The following is a 17414-nucleotide window of genomic DNA, read 5'->3' on the forward strand; positions in this document are numbered from 1 at the left end:
GCCTGGGTGGCTCAGTCGGTTAGGTGGCCGACTTCGGCTCAGGTCATGATCTCGCGGTCCCTGAGTTCGAGCCCCACGTCGGGCTCTGTGCTGACAGCTGAGAGCCTGGAGCCTGTTTCAGATTCTGTGTCCCCCTCTCTCTGGCCCTCCCCCGTTCTTGCTCTGTCTCTCTCTGTCTCAAAAATAAACGTTAAAAAAAATTTTTTTAATAAATAAATAAATTCTGGTGTAGTTAACATACTGTGTTATATTAGTTTCAGTATAGTGATTCAACTATTCTGTATATTACTCAGTGCTCATCAAGATAAGTATACTTTTAATCCCCTTTACCTATTTCACCTATTCCCTCCCTTCCCTCTGCTATCTTTTTGTTCTCTATAGTTAAAAGTCTGTTTTTTGGTTTGCCCCTCTTTTTTCCCTTTGCTGTTTTGTTTCTTAAATTCCACAGATGAGGGAAATCATAGGGTATTAGTCTTTCCCTGAGTGGATTATTTCACTTAGCATTATATTCTCTAGATGCAAATGGCAAGATTTCATTCTTTTTTATGGCTAAATAATATTCCACTGTACATATATACCACAGTTTCTTTATCCACTCATCTATTGATGGACATGGGCTGCTTCCATAGTTTGGCTGTTGTAAACAATGCTGTGATAAACATAAGGGTGCATATATCTTTTCAAATCAGTGTTTTCATATTCTTTGGGTAAATATCCAGTAGTGTGATTCCTGGATAATAGGATAGACCTACTTTTAATTTTTTGAGGAACCTCCAAACTATCTTTCACAGTGGCTGTACTAGTTTGCATTCCTTTTCCTCTACATGCTTGTCAACACTTGTTGTTCCTTGTGTTGTTGATTTTAGCCGTTCTGACAGGTGTGAGGTGATACCTCATTGTGATTTTGATTTGCATTTCCCTGATGATTAGTTATGTTGAGAACCTTTTCATGTGTCTGTTGACCATACATATGTCTTCTTTGGAGAAATGCCTGTGTCTTCTGTCCAATTTAAATTGGATTATTTGGGTTTCTGGTGTTGACTTGTATAAGTTCTTTATAATTTAGGATACTAACCCTGTATTGGATATGTCATTTGCAAATATCTTCTCCCATTCCATAGGTTGTATTTTAGTTTTGTTGGTTGTTTCCTTTGCTGGGCAGAGGCTTTTTATTTTGACGTAGTCCCAATAGTTTATTTTTTCTTTTGTTTCACTTGCTTCAGGAGACATAATCTAGAAAGATGTTGCTATGGCCAATGTCAGAGAAATAACTGCCTGTCCTCTCCTCCAGGCTTTTTATGGTTTCATGTCTCACATTTAGGTCCTTAATCCATTTTTAGTTTATTTTTGTGTATGGTGTAAAAAATGGTCCAGTTTCATTATTTTGCATGTAGCTGTCCAATTTTCCCAAAACCATTTGCTGAAGAGACTTTTTCATATTGTATATTCTTGCCTCTTTTATCAAAGATTGGCCATATAATTTTGGGTTTATTTCTGGGCTTTCTATTCTGTTCCATTGATCAATGTGTCTATTTTTGTACCAGTATTATAGTGTTTTGATTACTACAGCTTTGTAACATAACTTGAAATCTGGAATTGTGATACATCCAGTTTTGTTTTTCTTTTTTAAGGTTGCTTTGGCTATTCAGAGATTGTTTGTTCTAGTTCTGTGAAAAAATGCTATTGGTATTTTGATAGGGATTGAATTAAATCTGTATATTGCCTTGGGTAGTACAGACATTTTAACACTATTTGTTCTTCCAATCCTTGAGCATGGAATATCTTTCCATTTCTTTGTGTCGTCTTCAATTTCTTTCATCAATGTTTTGTAGTTTTCAGAGTACAGGTCTTTCACCTCTTTGGTTAAGTTTATTCCTAGATATCTTATTGTTTTTAGTGCAGTTGTGAGTGAAATTGCTTTATTAATTTCTCTTTTTCTGCTTCATTATTAGAGTACAGAAAAGCAACAGATTTCTGCACATTGATTTTGTATCCTGAGATTTTACTGAATTCGTTTATTAGTTCTGGTAGTTTTTTATGGAGTCTTTAGAGTTTTCTACATATAGTAACATGTCCTGTGCAAATAGTGGAAGTTGTACTTCTTCCTTACCAATTTGGATGCCTTTTATTTCTTTTTGTTGTCTGATTGCTGTGGCTGGGACATCCAGTAGTATATTGAATAAAAGTTGTGACAGTAGACATCTTTGTCTTCTTCCTTACCTCAGGGGGAAATCTCTCAGTTTTTCCCCAATGAGTATGATGTTCGCTGTGGGTTTTTCATATATGCCTTTTAGGATATTGTTGCTATGAATGAATGTTGTACTTTGTCAGATGCTTCTTCTGCATCTATTGAAATGACCATATATATGTTTTTTATCTTTTCTTATTGATGTGATGTATAATGTTGATTGATTTGTGAATATTGCACTAGCCTTGCATCCCAGGAATAAATCCCACTTGATCATGGTGAATGATTTTTTTAATGTATTGTTGGATTCTGTGGGCCAATATTTTTTTGAGGATTTTTTCATCCATGTTCATCATAGATATTGGTTCTCTTTCTTTTGTGGTATCTTTATTTGGTTTGTTATCATGGAATGAATTTGGAAGTTTTCCTTCCTCTTCTATTTTTTGGAAAAGTTTGAGAAGAATCAGTATTATTTTTTCCTTAAATGTCTAGTAGAATTCTCCCGTGAAGCCATCTGGTCCTTGACTTTTGTTTGTTGGGAGTTTTTTGATTACTGATTCAATTTCATTGCTGGTAGTAGGTCTGTTCAAATTCTGTTTCTTCCTGCTTCAGCTTTGGTAGGTTATATGTTTCTAGGAATTCATCCATTTCTTCTGGGTTGTCCAATTTGTTGGCATATAATTTTTCATAATATAATTTTTTTTCTGTAGTGTCAGTTGTTATTTCTTCTCTTTCATTTGTGATTTTGTTTATTTGAGGCCTTTCTCTCTTTTTCTAATGAGTCTGGCTAGAGATTTGTCAATTTTGATGATCTTTTTACATAACCAACTCTTGGTTTCATTGATCTGTTCTATTGTTTTTTTGTTTTGTTTTGTTTTTTAGTTTCTATATCATTTATTTCTGTTCTAATATTTATTATTTCCTTCCTTCTGCTGATTGTGGGTTTTGTTTGTTCTTTTTCTAGCTACTTTAGGTATAAGGTTAGGTTGCTTATTTGAAAATTTTCTTGCTTCTTGAGGTATGCTTGCATTGCTATAAACTTCTCTCTTAGAACCACTTTCTGCATCCCAAAGATTTGGGGCCATTGTGTCTTTGTTTTCATTTTTCTCCATGTAATTTTTTATTTCTTCTTTGAATTCTTAGATGATCCATTCATTGTTTAGTAGAATGTTATTTAAGCTCCATGTATTTGTGTTCTTTCCAGATTTTTTCTTGTGTTTGATTTCTAGTTTCATAGCATTGTGTCAGAAAAGACACATGGTATGACTTTTATCTTTTTTAATTTGTTAAGACTTGTTTTGTGGTGTAACACATGATCTATTATGGAGAATGTTTCATGTGCACTCAAAAAGAATGTATATTCTGCTGCTTTAGGATGTAATGTTCTGAATATATCTATTAAAACCATCTGGTCTAGTGTGTCATTCAAAGTCACATTTCCTTGCAGGTTCTCTGTGTGGATCATCTGTCCATTGACATAGGGGAGTGTTAAAGTCCCCTGCTATTATTATATTACTATCAGTTAGTTCCTTTATGTTTGTTATTACTTGTTTTATATATTTGGGTGCTATCATGTTGGGTGCATAAACATTTATAATTGTTATATCTTCTTATTGGATTGTCCTCTTTATTATTTTTTTTGAAAACATTTTTTTTGATGTTTATTCATTTTTTTGAGAGACAGACTGAGAGTACGAGCAGGGGAGGGGCAGAGAGAGGAGACACAGAGTCTGAAGCAGGCTCCAGGCTCTGAGCTGTCAGCACAGAGCCTGATGTGGGGCTTGAACTCACGAACCGTGAGATCATGACCTGAGCCGAAGTCAGCCACTTAACCGACTGAGCCACCCAGGCGCCCCTGTCCTCTTTATTATTATATAGGTTCTTTATTTGTCTCTTGTTACAGTCTTTGTTTTAGAGTCTATTTTGTCTCATATAAGTATTGCCAGCTTTCTTTTGACATCCATTTGCATGATACATGTTTCTCCATCCCCTCACTTTAATTTGCAGGTGACTTTAGGTCTGAAATTAGTGTCTTGTAGCAGCATATAGATGAGTCTTATTTTTTATTATCCATTCCATCATCCTACGTCTTTGATTGGAACATTTAGTCCATTTACATTCAAAGTAATTATTTACAATTATTGCCATTTTGTTACTTGTTTTGTGGCTGTTTTTGTAGTTCTTCCCTGATTGTTTCTCCTTTTACTCTCCTTTCAATTTGCTAGCTTTCTTTAATAATACATTTTGATTCCTTTCTCTTTATTTTTTGCATATCTATTACTGGTTTTTGATTTATGGTTACCATTAGGTTTGAATATAATATCTTCTGCATATAGCAGTCTACATTAACTTGATGGTCACTTAAGTTTGAGCACATTCTTTACTCTTCACCCCCCATGTTTTTGGTATATAGTATCATACTTTATATGTTTTTATTTTGTGATTCCCTTGACTGATTTTTACAGATATACTAATTTTTAATGTTTTTGAGTGTCCTACTTTTCTTAGTCTTACTTATGGTCTTTCCTTTCCACTCAGAGAGTCCTCTTTAACATTTCTTGCAGGGCTGATTTAGTGGTCATGAACTTCTTTAGCTTTTGTTTGTCTAGGAAACTATCTCTCCTTTTATTCTGAATGATAATCTTGCTGGATAGAGTATTCTTGGCTGTAAACTTTTTCCTTTTGGCACTTTAAATATATCATTCCACTCCCTTCTAGCCTGCAAAAGTTCTGGTGATAAATCCACTGATAACCTTATGGGGTTTCTCTTGAATATAATTGTCTTCTTTTCTCTTGCTGTTTTTAAAATTCCCTCTTTATCACTACTTTTTGCCATAATTACCATATATCTTGGTATGGACCTCCTTGGGTTGATTTTGTTGGGGGCTCTCTGTGCCTCTTGTATTTGGATATCTGTTTCCTTCCCCATATTAGGAAATTTTCAGCTATTATTTCTTCAAATAAATTTTCTGCCACATTTTCTCTCTCTTCTTCTTCTTCTGGAATCCCTATAATGCAAATGTTATTATGCTTGAAGGGGGTCACTGAGTTCCCTAACTCTATTCTCATTTTGCATAATTTTTTCTCTCACCTGCTCAGCTTGATTACTTTCCATTACTCTTGTCTTCCAAGTTTCTAAGTCATCCTTCTGCTTCCTCCAGCCTGCTATTTATTCCATCTAGTGTATTTTTTATTTCATGTGTTGTGCTCTTCATCTCATTGGTTCTTTTTTATGTTTCATATGTCTTTATTAAGGGTTCCAATGATGTCCTCCACTTTTTTCTCAAGTCCAGTGAGTATCTTTATGATCATTACTTTAAATTTTCTACCAGACATCTTCCTTATATACATTTCACTTAGGTCTCTTACTGTGGTTTTATCCTATTCTTTCATTTGGGACATATTTCTCTGTCTCCTCATTTCGTCTCTCTGTGTCTGTTTCTGTGTGTTAGGGATGTCAGCTATGTCTCTGCTCTTGAGAATAATGGCCTTATGAAGAAGATATCCTGCAGTGTCCACTATTCACCAGAACCTGGTGGTTCAGGGGTGTCTCCTATGTGTGTGGTGTGTGCCCAGCTCTTATGTCTTGGCCACTTTTTCCTTCAGTCCAGTCATCTGCAGAGGTTCTCTTTGCCTGTTGTGGGCAGTATATTATGTGTAGTTTTAACAAGGTGAGCTCTGGTATGCTCGCAAAATGAGACCTGCCACCCCCACCACCACTGAGACCAGGGCCTTGTAAAATGCATGGGTCAGGAGATGCAGTGTTGGCAAGGTTTGCATTGGTCTTCTGGCGGAGGGGACCTGCAGTGCCCAGACTAAGGTAAACAGGACCTGAAGGGGTGAATCTGCTGAAGTGTGGGAGGTGGGGCTTGGTGTAAGCAAGTTAGTGAATGTCAGTGCCCCTGCTGGTTATGCTGTGGGGGCAGGGCAGGGATATGGCACCTGCCAGCTCCTTTGTGGAGAATTTCCTTCAGGACATGCTCTGAGATGTATAAATAACTGTTCCTCCCATGTGCCCCAGGCATTTTTCAAACTGCTACTTCTAGCTATTATCTCCAAGATGTAGAACTGAGTCTGCTGATTTTTAAGATTCCAAGCTTTAAGTCCCACTGGTTGTAAGAAACTCATGAAATTCAGTCCCTGTAGTTTTAAAAGTCAAAGGCTATGGAGTTTCATCTTCCTAGTGCAGGATATCCAGTGTGATAGTCTGTCTCTCACTCTTCTCTGCACCCAGGGCTCCTTCCCTGCTGCAGATTGCCACATCTCTGCCCTTCCTACCATCTTCATTGTGGTCTCTTCTCTACTTTAGTTGTGGAGTTTGTTCTGCCAGTCTTTGGGTCTTTTCCTGGGTTATTTATGCTAATATGAGTTATCTAGTTCCTTCTGTGGGAAGAGGTGAGTTTCGGGTCCTCTTACTCGAGTATCTTGATCCCCCTCTCAAATCTGCATACTCTTGGCATAAAGGCCAAACATCTCTCTGATCCGGCCCCTATTTCTCCTGTATCATATCTTTTTCTCCAGCTCTCTCCTACTCAGCATAATAAATTTCATTTAGTTATTCATACTCTCCATGATCTGTTCTGCCTCCAGGCATGCAACATGCTCTTGTCTCTGCCTGGAATATTCTTCTGACATTGACCACTCCATTTACTTCTTAGCTCTTAAATAACCCTTCAGAATAACATCCTTAAAATAATAATAATAATAATAATAATAATGAGTTACCTTTTTATTGTATATTCAGGCACTATGCTAAGCAATTTATATGTAAAAACTCATTTATTTTCATAGAAAACCAATTAGATGAGTACTTTTATTGCCTCTATATTAAATATGAGAAAACTGAGCGTAGTAAAGATGAAGAAACTTGTCCAAGGTAACCGAGCTAGTAGATGTTGTGCTTGCAGTTAGACCCTAGCACTCCAACTTTGATTCAAGCGTCGCATTTACATGCACAAATACCTGTTTGTACTTCCCCTGGCATAGCTCTTACCACCTTGCATTATAGTTGCTTGTTTTCTAGAGGTCCCTTCTAGAATATAAGATTCCTGAGGTTAAAAACCATATCTGCCTTGTTTCCTTTTGTAGCCATCTTGCCTTACACATAGATAGCAAGGGCTCAATAATTTCTTTCTTTTTTTTTTAAAGAAAATAAAATATTTTTTCCCAGGATTGAGAAATGGGAGAGTGTAAGAAGAGGTTAGTATCATAAAAAGTAGGGGAGTGCGAGGGGCACCTGGGTGACTCAGTTGGTTAAGCATCTGACTTCGGCTCAGGTCATGATCTTACAGTTCGTGAGTTTGAGCCCCGTGTTGGGCTCTGGTGCTGACGGCTCAGAGCCTGAAGTCTGCTTTGGATTCTGGGATTCTGTGTCTCCCTCTCTCTCTGCCTCTCCCCTGCTTGCATGTGCTCTCTCCCTCTCTCTCCCTCTCTCTCTCTCTCTCTCTCTCTCTCAAAAATAAATAAGCATTTTAAAAAAGGTAGGAAAGTGTGAGAAGAGATCAATATCATAGAAAGCCCTTCCCTCAGGTCATCAGAAATAATAACCACTGATAGTTTTAAAATCTAGTATTAAGTAACTCACCACTACTAGAAAAGTAGTCCCACGAGAGCAAAAGTCCCACCGGAGACATCTCCTCTTCTTACCTGAGAGGGGTGAGGAAAAGAAGAAAAAAAGATTCTGTGCTGTGATAACATTATAATAGATAAATTCCAAGTTTTAAGAGTAAAAAAAAATAGTTGCTTTTAATAAGACATCTTTGGATACATGATTTGAGTACAAAATATTAGGATGGGAACCATTTCATTAGACTACTTAGTCATATGGAAACATTAAAAGAAGAAAAGGACTATCTGAAGCTAACCCAATTTAGATTTGAATGAGATCACCTAGATTTGGGATGGAATCACCATGCAGGAACTCTGACCTGCTTCTCTCCTGTTTTACTCCTCAGAGTAAGTCACCTACATCAATTTTGACAAGTTATCAGAATAGTCACACACTCGTCCGATCTTTCTTAGTAAATTGTGGCTCCTCTGCCATAATCAGTAAGGAGTTAAATGTTACAAGTTCTTTGCAGATTAGGAAACCATACATACATTGAGCATCTTCACTAAGAAGATGGCATTTACTGGTTTTCATAAATGGGTCTAAATCTTTGAGATCTAGGATTAGACAATGGTCTCTTAAATATGACACCAAAAGCATAGGTCGTGGAAGATCATTAAAATTTAAAACTTCTCTCTGTCAAAGGATACCATCAAGGAAGTAAAGAGACAACACACAGCATGGGAGAAAATATTTGCAAATCATCTATTTCACATGGGATTTATATCTAGAATATATAAAGAATTCTTGGGGCGCCTGGGTGGCTCAGTCGTTTAAGCGTCCGACTTCAGCTCAGGTCACCATCTCGCGGTCCGTGGGTTCGAGCCCCACATCGGGCTCTGGGCTGATGGCTCAGAGCCTGGAGCCTGCTTCCGATTCTGTGTCTCCCTCTCTCTCTGCCCCGCCCCTGCTCATGCTCTGTCTCTCTCTGTCCCAAAAATAAATAAATGTTAAAAAAAATTTTTTTAAAAGAATTCTTACAATTCAATAATAAATAGACAAGCAACCCAATTTAAAATGGGCAGGGGCGCCTGGGTGGCTCAGGTAGTTAAGCATCCGACTTTGGCTCAGGTCATGATCTCATGGTTTGTGGGTTCAAGCCCCATGTTGGGCTCTGTGCTGACAGCTCAGAGCCTGGAGCCTGCTTCCGATTCTGTCTCCCTCTCTCTCTGCCCCTCCCCTACTCACATTTTGTCCCTGTCTCTCAAAAATAAATTTAAAAATTTATTAAAGAATATTTTTTAATGAGCAAAGAATTTGAATAGAAATTTTTCCAAAGAAGATACACAAATGACCAATAAACACATAAAAAATGTTCAACATCATTGGTCATCAGGGAAATGAAAATCAAATCCACAAAGATATACCATTCATACCCACTAATAAAGCTAACATAATAAACACATAATAATAAGTGTCGATGAGGTTGTGAAGAAATTGGAACCTTCATATGCTGCTGGTGGGAATGTAAAATTGTGCAGCAACTTTGGAAAACAGTTTTGGTGGTTCCTCAAAAGATTACACAGAGAGTTATCATATGACCAGCAATTCCACCCCAGGTATATAGCAAATAGAAATTAAAATATATATACACACAAAAACTTGTACATGAATGTTCATAGCTGCATCATTCATAACAGCCAAAAAGTAGAAACAATGTGAATGTCCATCAACTGAAGAATGGATAAACAACATGTGGTATATCCAAATAATAAAAATCATTTGGCACTAAGAAGAAAATAAAATATTGATACATGCCACAACATTGATAAACTTTGAAAACATTATGCTAAGTGAAAGACATACGTTATATTGTATGATTCTATCTTTGTGAAATGTCCCAAATAGGTAAAATACAGAAAATAGGATGGTGATTATCCAGGTTTGGGGTGAAGTAGGGGAGAAATGTGAAATGACTGCTAATGTGTGCAGGATTTCTATTTAGAGTGTTAAAAATTCTCTAAAATTAGATTGTGGTGTGGTTGCAAAACTCTGTGAATATCCTGAAGAAACAGTGAATACACATTAAGTGAGTTAACTTTGTGGTATGGTATTTTTTTATATGTTAATAAAACTATTTTTAAAAAATACATAATTAAGTATGTTTAAAACATTTAGCTTCATGCTTAAAGAGCAAGAAATTCCAAGACACCAACCAAAAGGAACAAAACAAAGCAAAAACAAGAAAAAACTATCTTCTCTAGTCCAAACCACAGATTCTCAACTGGGTTTAAGGACAGGCAAATATGATACCTTGAACTCAGTTCAAAGTTACTTTCACTTTGGTTTGCTCACAAATCAATAAATAAGCAGCATAAAAATAAGAGAAGTTGCAGAAGGCTCCCCACGAATCCTTTTGTATATCATGGATGTACACTCCAAATTTAGTGATCCTGGTACCCCATAGAGTTAGATATTACAGGTCGGAGGATCGCAAAACTATAAACTCACTGTGTTACATTACAGCCTCAACACCCCAAAACAACTCACAATAAACTTGATAAACAAAAGAGGTGTTTCTTTAAACAGACTGTTTAAACAAACATTAAAACATACTAGAAAGAAAGTATAACTGAATATAATCAAGAAAGAGAGAGGACTCAATATTGGAAATTAAAAACATATGTGGGGATTGAAGTAACAGTCTAAGAAAATACTTAGCCTCAATAAATCATAAATTTGAAAGGAAATGCAATATTTTTCTAAGTTGAATCATCAAAAAATTTTAAAGTATAAGGAAAAAATTTAAGTAGACCAATAATCATACAATACTGGAAAACCTACAGTAACTGGAAAACCTATAAGAGATCTGTATACACCACAACCATAACCCCCACACCCCAAGAAACCAGACCATGTGATTTTATTTTATTTTTAATTTTTTTTAACGTTTATTTATTTTTGAGACAGAGAGAGACAGAGCATGAATCGGGGAGGGGCAGAGAGAGAGGGAGACACAGAATCGGAAGCAGGCTCCAGGCTCTGAGCCATCAGCCCAGAGCCCGATGCGGAGCTCGAACTCACAGACCGCGAGATGGTGACCTGAGCTGAAGTCGGACGCTTAACCGACTGAGCCACTCAGGCGCCCCAAAGACCATGTGATTTTATAGGTGAGTTTTGGAAAATCTTGAAGAACAGATAGTTCATATATAAACTGTCCCAGGACACAGAAGAAGATAGTAAGTTTCTAAAATCATTTTATAAAGCTAGCATAATACTAATGCCAAAAGTCTACAAATACAAAACAAGAAAGGGTAACAATAGATCAACTACTAAAAATACAAACATCCTGAATAAAATATTAGCAACTGATCTCAGAATTGTATTAAAAGACAAATATAGGATGACCAAGTAAGGTTTATTCTAGGAATGGATAACTGATTTAACATTTAAAAATCCATGGATGTGGGGCACCTGGGTGGCTCAGTTGGTTAGGCATCCACTCTTGATTTTGGTTCACGTCATCTCACAGTCATGGGATCAGGCTCCACACTCAGTGTGGAGCTGCTTAGGATTCTCTCTCCCCGCCACCCCTCCACCCCCACTCTTCCCCTGCTCATCCTCTTTCTCTCTCAAAATAAATACACAAACGTTAAAAAAAAAAAGTCTATGGATGCAACTACATGAATAAGTTAATGGAGATAATCATATGACTATTTCAATAGATTCTATGAATTATTTGATAAAATTCAAAAGCCAGTTAAAATTTTTTGTAAAATAGAAATAGAAAGAAACTTCATCATAGAAATTGTTCTATATATATTCATATATATTTATACATGTACATATATATATATATATACACACGTATATGCATATGTATGTATATATATGTATATATCTGAAACCAAAATTAAGCATTGCACTTGCTGGGACATTCCCATTATATTCAGGAATAAAATGACATCTGTAATCCTCATTATTATTTAACATTGTTTTGTAGTCCTAGTCAATATTAGAAAAAAAAAGAATTAGAATATAAATATTATAAAGGTGGGGGAAATTATCATTACAATGTGTATCAAGAAAAATGAAACTAAAAAAAAAAAAGAAAAATGAAGCTAATCAGAAAATCTATTTAATCTAATAAGGAAATTTAAAAAATGGCAGGAGAAAAGAGAAACCAAAATTATCTTTCCTACATACTAGCATTAGCCATTTAGAAAATATAGTAGGAAAAAAAGATCCAATTCACAACAACGATAAAATTCACAAATTATATAAGAATAACATTTTTAAACAAATATACTCAACATATAAGAAAAAAATTCCAAACATTACCAAGGAACATAAAAAATGACTTTAATAAATTTACATTAAAACTCCTAACAACTATTATTTACTTACTGCATGTTAGGCACTGGGCTAAATTCTTCATAAATATTATATTATTCACTTATCTCAATAACTAAATTGAGTAATTATGTTTCTCTTCATTTTACAAATGAAGACACTAAAGATCACAGAGAACAGGTCACTTTTCTAAGGACACACAGTCTTTAAATGGTCAGGACAACATTCAAATCCAGTTTTATCTGGCTCAAGGCCTAGGTTTGTAGTCGATATGTAATACTAAAGAGATTGAAAATTAAAATGGGTGGAGAAACCAATCAGGTAACTTACATGATTAAGGGGCAGGAGGGAAAGTGCTGTCGAAACTGGGCAACTGCTCCTCACCAGGCAATTGTTGATCTGTGGAACTATGGGCTCAGTAGTAACATACTTTCAATTCTTCAAAAGAAACCAAGCATCTGATGTGGATATACAAGTTGCCATTTTCAAAACTTTAAGGGGGTGGGGGCAGGTAGGGAGTGATGTCAGTAAAAGTGATAGAGTTGGTAGCTCCAGGGGCTCATCCTTCCACAAAAACAATTAAAAAATGAGCAAAAAATCTCAGTCAACTTTTTCAGAACTCTGGAAAACAGACAAAGATAATAACAATCAAGTGAATGCTGAATCAAGGGGGCAACTTACAAACAGCAGGAGACCACTGCAGCATTTTTACTTGTCCTTGCTCTGCTCCTCAACTCAGCATCAGTTTTGAAGACAGAAGCCCATGTTCAAGTACGAGATCATAGTCCCTCATTCCAGAGAGAGCAGAGCACACCTGTTATCAAAGAATTCTGCTTGTGTTTTGACTTGTCTGAGGGCTACCTGAAGAACTGACACAAAGTGTCCAATGGATAAAATATCTAGACAGAAGATCAATAAGAAAATACAAGACCTGGGGCACCTAGGTGGCTGTCAGTTAAGCATCCGACTCTTGATTTCAGTTCAGGTCATGATCTCAAATTTGTCAATTCGATCCCGACATCAGGCTTTGCACTGACAGCACACGGAGCCTGCTTGGAATTCTCTCTCTCCTCTCTCTCTGTCCCTTCCTGCACTTGTGCTCATGCATATACTTTCTCTCTCTCTCTCTCTCTCTCTCTCTCTCAAAATAAATAAATAAACTTAAAAAAAATTTTTTTAAAGAAAATACAAGACTTGAACAGCACTATAAACCAACTAGACCTAACAGACATATAAAGAACATTCCACCAAGCCATAGCAGATATACATTCTTCTCATGGAACATTCCCCAAGATAGACTATATATTAAGTCCCAAATCAAATCTTAATAAATTTTAAAAGCTTTAAATCATATAAAGCATCTCTTCTGAACACAGTGGAATGAAGCTATAAATCAATAACAGAAGGAAAACTGAAAATTTCACAAATATTTGGAAATTAAACAGCACACTTTTAAAAAACCAATGAGTCAAAGAAATTACAAGAGTAATGTAATGCTTTGAGATGGATGAAAATACCTTGAGACAGATGAAACCTAAAACGCAACATACCAAGATATGGGATGCTGGAAATAAACTACTGAGAAAGAAATTTACAGCTATAAATGCCTACATTAAAAAAAGAAGATCTCAGGGGCACCTGGGTGGCTCAGTCGGTTAAGTGTCCGACTTCGGCTCAGGTCATGATCTCACAGTTCGTGAGTTGGAGCCCCACATTGGGCTCTGTGCTGACAGCTTAGAGCCTGGAGCCTGCTTCAAATTCTATGTCTCCCTCTTTCTCTGCTCCTCCCCTGCTCATGCTCTGTCTCTCTCTCTTTCAAAAATAAATAAAAACATTAAAAAAATTTTTAAAAAAAGATCTCAAATCAGTAAACTAACTTTATAACTTAAAGATCTTTAAGGAGAAGAGCAAACTAAACCCTAATCTAAAAGATGAAACAAAATTCTATTCTAAAAAATAGAGCAGAGATAAACTAAATAGAGTATAGGAAAATAATAGAGAGGGTCAACAAAAGTGGGTCTTTTAAAATAAAGATCAACAAAACTGATAAACCTTTAGCTAGACTGACAAAGAGAAAGAGAGAGACAAGTAGTAAATAACTAAAGAAATGAAAGTGGGGACATTACTATCAATCTTACAGAAGTAAAAAGGATTATAAAGAGAATTCTATGAGCAACTATACAGCCAAAAAAAACAAAAAACAAAAAACAAAAAAAACAGGACAACCTAGATAAAAAGGAAAAATTCCTAGAAATATACTACCAAAGCAGACTCAAGAAGAAATAGGAAAAAAAAAAACAAAAACAAAAAAAAACTCAACAGATCTATAACATATAAACAGGTTGAATCAAAAAATCTCCCAAAAATTAGAAGAAAAAAAAAATCTAGAAACAGATGACTTCACTGATAAATTCTACCAACCACTTACAGAAAAATTAACACTAAGCCTTTTCAAACTCTTCCAAAGAATAAAAGAGGAGGGAACATTTTAAAACTCATTCTATGAGCCAGCATAACCATGATATCAAAGCCAGACAATCACAAGAAAACTACAAACTAATATCTCTTATTAATATAGATGTAAAAATCCTCAACAAAATACTAGCTAACTGAATCCAGAAACATATTAAGACCATCACATTCTGTGACAAAGTAGGATTTACTCTAGGAACGCAAAGATGGTTCACCGTACAAAAATAAATCAATGTAATATATCACACTAATAAAATGAAGGAGAAAAAACATAGAATCATCTCAATTAATGCATATTTTTTAAATTTCAACACATTTCCCTGATTAAAAAAAAATACTCAGAAAACAAGGAACAGAGAGCATTTCTTCAATGTGATAAAGGGCTTTGATGAAAAATCTATATCATACTCAATAGTGAAAGCCTTCCCCTTATGATCAGAAACAAGATCAGAATGCCCACTTTCACCATTTCTATTCACCATTTTCTTGGAAGTCCTAGCAAGAGTAATTAGGCAAGAAAATAATAAAATAAATAAAAGGCATCCAAATTGGAAAAGAAAAATCAACCTCACATGGCCTTTTCTCTGTGTGAGCACCTCCCCCTATCTTTCCCTCTTCTTACAAGGTCAACAGTCAGATTGGATTAGAGTCCCACCCCAATGATTAAGGTTAATTACCTCTTTAATGCCCCTATTTCCAGGGTCCTTTACAGGCTTTAGGGCTTCAACATATGAGTTTTGGGGGGAACACAATTCAGCCCATAACAGAGATCAATGAAACAACATCAGCAAGCCAGACTCACAGATATCCTTGACCTAGAAGACTTTTCTTGAATTTTTAAACAATCCCAACAAACTTTTTGATGTCATTGTTGGAACTAAACAAAAATATCCTACAGTTACTTGGAAGAATATATGAAGTACTCACAAATTATTTTTAAAGAAAAAAATGAAAGGGAATTTGTTCTATGAGATATTATCATATGTTATAAACCTACAACCAAAAAACAGTCTGAGAGAAACACTAGATCATTTTTTCTTGACAAAACAGGAGTGAAGTGTACAGAAACAGACTCAAGTATGTACTAGAGAGTGTTATATGGAAAAGCTAGTATTTTAAATCAATGGAGAAATTTTTTTTTCAAAAAAAAATGTCATTGTAATATCTAGATAACCTTTTAAAAATAAGATTAGGTGAGATTTCTATCACAGACCATCTACCAAAATAAAATACAGAATACTTAAAGCTTTAAGGGTTTAAAAAATACAAACACATACATACAAGCATGCTATGTAAATAAGTCCTACAAATCAATAAGAATGAGACAAACAATCCAATATAAAAAATGGGCAAAAGAAGTGAGCAGGCACTTTGTAAAAAAGGACATCCAAATGGCCAATAAGTATCTGTAAAAGTGCTCAACATCATTAGTCATAAGAGAAATACAAATGAAAACTCCACTGAGTACCAACAAACCAGAACAGCCAACAGTAAAAGGCAAATATGCAAAGCAACTTGAACTCTTATGCATTGCTGGTGAGAGTGTATACTGGTACTACCATTTTGGGAAACTGTCTGGCAGTATCTATTAAGGTCAAATATGAGTCTGTTCTATGACCCAGGAATCCTATACAGTGGTATATTCCAGAGAAATAAGCACTTATGTCCAGCAAAAGACACACACCAAAAAAGTTCTTAATAGTTCCAAGCTGTAAACAATCCAATGTCAATCAACATCAGAAGTTTACAGTATAATCATACAATAGAATACTGCTCAGCAATCATAAATAATATCTAACAAGAGTCATATTGTATGATGTTCAAAAATCAGAGAAACTAAGGAAACACAGATTAGAACAGTAGTTAACTGCTAGAATGCTAGAAACAGTCTCTCTCTTGATCTGGATGGTGTATGCATGGATGCATACATACATAAAAATTCATCAAACTTTGGGGCACCTAAGTGGCTCAGTCAGTTGAGTGTCTGACCTCAGCTCAAGTCACGATCTCCCGGTTCATGAGTTTGAGCCCCACATCCAGCTCTGTGCTGACAGCTCAGAGCCTGGAGCCTGCTTCGGATTCTGTGTCTCCCTCTCTTTCTGTCACTCCCCTGCCTGTGCTCTGTCTCTGTCTCTCAAAAATAAACATTAAAAAAAAATTCATCAAGCTTCACACTTAAGTTTTGTACACTTAACTCTATGGAAGTAAAAAAGAATACACACACACTGAAAAGTACTAAAAGAAAATACAGGTGGGGAACATTTATGTTATCTTGAGAGACAGGGAAGGTCTTTGTAAGCATGACCCAAAGTTAAAAACTACAAAGAGAAAAATGAATTTTACTCCATAAAAATAAAAAAAAATATATCAAACTTCTAGATGGCAAACAAGACAGGAAACTTTATTTGCAATTTATATAATAAAGAATTAAAATTTTAATATACAGGAAGTTGTCACAAATCAATAAGGAAAAGACAAGGGCATGACTAGGACATTTACCAAAAACAAAAACAAATAGCCATTAAATATATGAAAAGAATACAGATTAAACAAGATACCATTTTTCACTTATCAGATGGGCAAAAATAAAAATATATACAGAATTGGCATTGGTATAGAGAAATAGCACTCCCATATATTACTGGTGGAGTCATAGAATGGCTCAATTTTTCTGAAGGACATTTTAAAATATAGTACTTTCCAAAGACCAGAATGAGCACATTTCCTTAGCCAAGCAATTCCACAACTAAATATTCATCTTAAGGAAAAAAACATGACAAGCTTGTAAAATGTCTGTATAATGATGGTCAAGGCAGCACTGTTAAAAGCAACAAAATAAATTCATAGGATAGA

The 17414-nt window shown here is 35.5% G+C and overlaps 1 protein-coding gene across 4 annotated transcripts in view; it reads right to left on the bottom strand.

The window, feature by feature from the left end:
• Positions 1–17414, bottom strand: part of IGSF11 (immunoglobulin superfamily member 11) — a 193437-nt gene that overhangs the window by 173638 nt on the left and 2385 nt on the right. For all 4 annotated transcript variants that reach the window (XM_049628229.1, XM_049628228.1, XM_049628226.1 and 1 more), the window contains one exon: positions 7773–7826. In XM_049628229.1, coding sequence (XP_049484186.1) covers positions 7773–7826 — 54 coding nt within the window. The remainder of the gene's footprint in view (positions 1–7772; positions 7827–17414) is intronic.

This window comes from Panthera uncia, chromosome C2, assembly GCF_023721935.1.
Source record: "Panthera uncia isolate 11264 chromosome C2, Puncia_PCG_1.0, whole genome shotgun sequence".
NCBI classification, from domain to species: Eukaryota; Metazoa; Chordata; class Mammalia; order Carnivora; family Felidae; genus Panthera; species Panthera uncia.